The 2,929-nt window shown below is 37.7% G+C and overlaps 1 protein-coding gene across 1 annotated transcript; it reads right to left on the reverse strand.

The window, feature by feature from the left end:
• LOC311249831 (sialic acid-binding Ig-like lectin 7) lies at positions 1 to 2,064 on the reverse strand (the record flags this gene model as incomplete). Its single annotated transcript, XM_084341147.1, has 5 exons — positions 1 to 23; positions 555 to 803; positions 918 to 1,223; positions 1,471 to 1,854; positions 2,022 to 2,064. The coding sequence occupies 5 exons, from the start codon at positions 2,062 to 2,064 to the stop codon at positions 1 to 3; spliced, it is 1,005 nt and encodes a 334-aa protein (XP_084197273.1).
• Between the last annotated feature and the right edge of the window lie 865 nt (positions 2,065 to 2,929).

The raw sequence follows: 2,929 nt of genomic DNA on the forward strand, positions 1-2,929 counted from the left end.
TCAGATCACCTGAGATCTCAATTCTGTGGCGACGAGGAGAATCTGTGGGTTCAAATCAAACCTATGTTTTACACTGAAGAATTCAGTACAGTACAGTTTGTACCATAGATTCAAATTTGAGCGTTTTAATTGAATCCAGTCAGCTTCATCATGAGACATTAAAATTCATTTGGATATTTCTACATTTTTGTAGAATTTAGCCTTTAATAATGATAAATGTGAATGACTGACAGACAGTCGCCACATGAGACTTCCCTTTTTTCTAAGCCTGTTCACATATGAGTGCTTTTAATAGCAATGAAAAAAATTCACAGTCAAGTTCAGGTTCATGGTGCTTGATGTTTAAGTCTTGAGCTGTGACAACATTATGCCAACCCCATATTACAGAGTTCTCTGTTCATCAAAAAGAAAAGTACAGTAAAACTCAGTGACTAAAAGAAAACCAAGGTTGAATGTAGACATGTAACAAGTCTGTTGTGGTACTTTACAGGGAACTAAAACAAAGGAGAGCAGGTTAGATTAAATGAGCAGATTCAGTCCAGTTCTACATTTACCTGCAACATTCAAATGGATCTGTGACGACGTCTGGTTACCGAGATCATTTGTGGCCACACAGTAATAATCTCCTCCACATGTCACATTAAAGCTGCAAAAGTGTCCTTCAGATACATTCATTGGTCCATCTTTACTGTTCCTGAACCAGGTGAAGCTGCTGACGGGAGGCTTGGCTCTGCTGGAGCAGGTGAGGTTCACCCAGCTACCTGCTGATGCACTGATGGACACTGAGGTGTTTTTAGGAGCATCTGAGGAAAATGTGACAGAGATGTGAGATATGAGAGTAACATCAGAGCCTGAATAAGATCCTTTATTTGTATCATGTGCTGACAGGGTCCAATAACAAACTCTGGTTGTCTTACATGAAACACTGAGAGTCTTTGTCTCCTCTGCTGTCTTGACATCTTGTCCTTCATTCACAGGATATGTGGCAGAACAGCTGATGTTGTATCCATCATGTTGGTCTGACAGAGTGATGGTCTCCTGGATTTTAGTTGTAAAGTTTCCATCTGTGTTTTCCTCTATTTTGTTGTGAGAGTCTTGTTGGAGATTCCAGGTGAGTTTAGGAGGGGAGTGTGGACAGGGAGTGAAAGCTGAGCAGGTTATAGTGACAGACTCCTTCTCCTTCAGATCACCTGAGATCTCAATTGTGGGGCGACGAGGAGAATCTGTGGGTTCAAATCAAACACACATTTAAATTATCAACAAAATCATGTTAAATGAATTGATTTGTGTTTTTAAATGCCAAAGCTGAAACAGAATCTTACAATCACACAATTTCCTCCATAATGTGAACATTTAATGTCAAACTGTGATGACACAACAGAATTAAAATGTATTCAAGTGTAACTGATTTCCCTTTTTATTCTGAACAAAAACATTATAGACTGACTGACAGAAACAAAACTCTCTTACCTTTAACTGTTATTTGAAGAGGATCACAACTAGCTGTTGCCTTGAATGGTTCGTTCTCAATTCTGAAGTAGTATGTGTTTGTGTAATTAGTGATTAAACTGGAAAATAAAGTGGTGCAGTTTTTCTCACTCAGGTTTCCAGTTATATTCATTGGATATATGTTATTTGTCCTACTGCTGTTGAAAATCACATTGCTAGGATCCTGTTCAAATCTTGAGTCATTTTTAATCCACACTCCGAAGATTTCTCTGCTGCTGTTAAACTCTTGTCCTGGTTTAGCACTAAAGTTACATGGGATTTGCAAACAAGATCCACTCAGTGCTTCCATCTTCTTTGGTGCAGTAATGAGAAGGGCTGGATCCTTAGGACAATCAGCCAAAACACCTGTAAACCAGAATCATGATTAACATTATGTGGAAGATAAAGTTAATAATAAACAAAGCAACAGTATGATGTATGCTGTTAACACTGTCAGTATAAAACATTTCACTGAAGTCTAAACTGTAAATAATTAATGTCTCCAATTAAAAGTGAGTAAACAAACAGCTCACCTGAGAGAAAGAAGACACTCAGCAACATGTTGACTGTCACCATATTCACACACAGGACTGACATGACACTCATCACCTGGATTTGTGCAGAGTTGAACTGAAAACAAGTTAAATATGAATGAAAAGTAAGTCAGTTTTTTTTCTTTGAGGCTCATTTTTGTTAAACTAAAACCCACCAAATAAAAAATATCACATCTTTTCATAAAAAGCAGCTAAATAAAAACCTGAATTAGAAAGTTCAAACATATAAAAGCAGTAACATTTGACCTTACCAAGCGATCCTCCAGATTAAACCGAGAAACAATTAGTTTTAAGATAAAAAGATCAGTGAATCTCAGCAGCACTGCAGCAGACCCAGTAACAGACGTCTCTGCTCAGACTTCGTACTGTAAAAGCAAACAGGCGAAGATAAAGGTGCAGAAATAAGAGAAGTCTTCATCCTTCCTCTTCACACCATCTGAGTGAGGAAGTCATCAGCTCATCAGAATGCAAAGTGGTTATTCTTTAATATGACTTGATCACAGGCCTCACTGGAGCCTGTATGTATCATCTTCTTGTAGTTCATGTCAAGTTAACAAAAATAGTGACATGTTTAACAAATATTCAATTCATATATTGATCACATAGTTACGAGTGTTTAGTTCATGTGGAACCATTTTGTAATAACAAAGGAGAATGATGTGAGACCATCAGTACAGACAGACTGTTTTATTAGACAAATATGTGAGAAACTCCCCCAGAGTAAGATCATATCACCAAAGACTCATTTATCACACAACAAACAGCTGTTTCCTCTGTAGGAAATCTATAATAATACAAGTTAAAGCGGCTCTGCAGAACTTTTGTGTTGTGCTGGAAGCCGGTCCTTAGGTTATGTTAGCGGACTCCATTTCTAAACTACCGTTAGC

This window comes from Pagrus pagrus (assembly GCF_965226575.1).
Source record: "Pagrus pagrus genome assembly, chromosome: 20".
NCBI lineage: Eukaryota > Metazoa > Chordata > Actinopteri > Spariformes > Sparidae > Pagrus > Pagrus pagrus.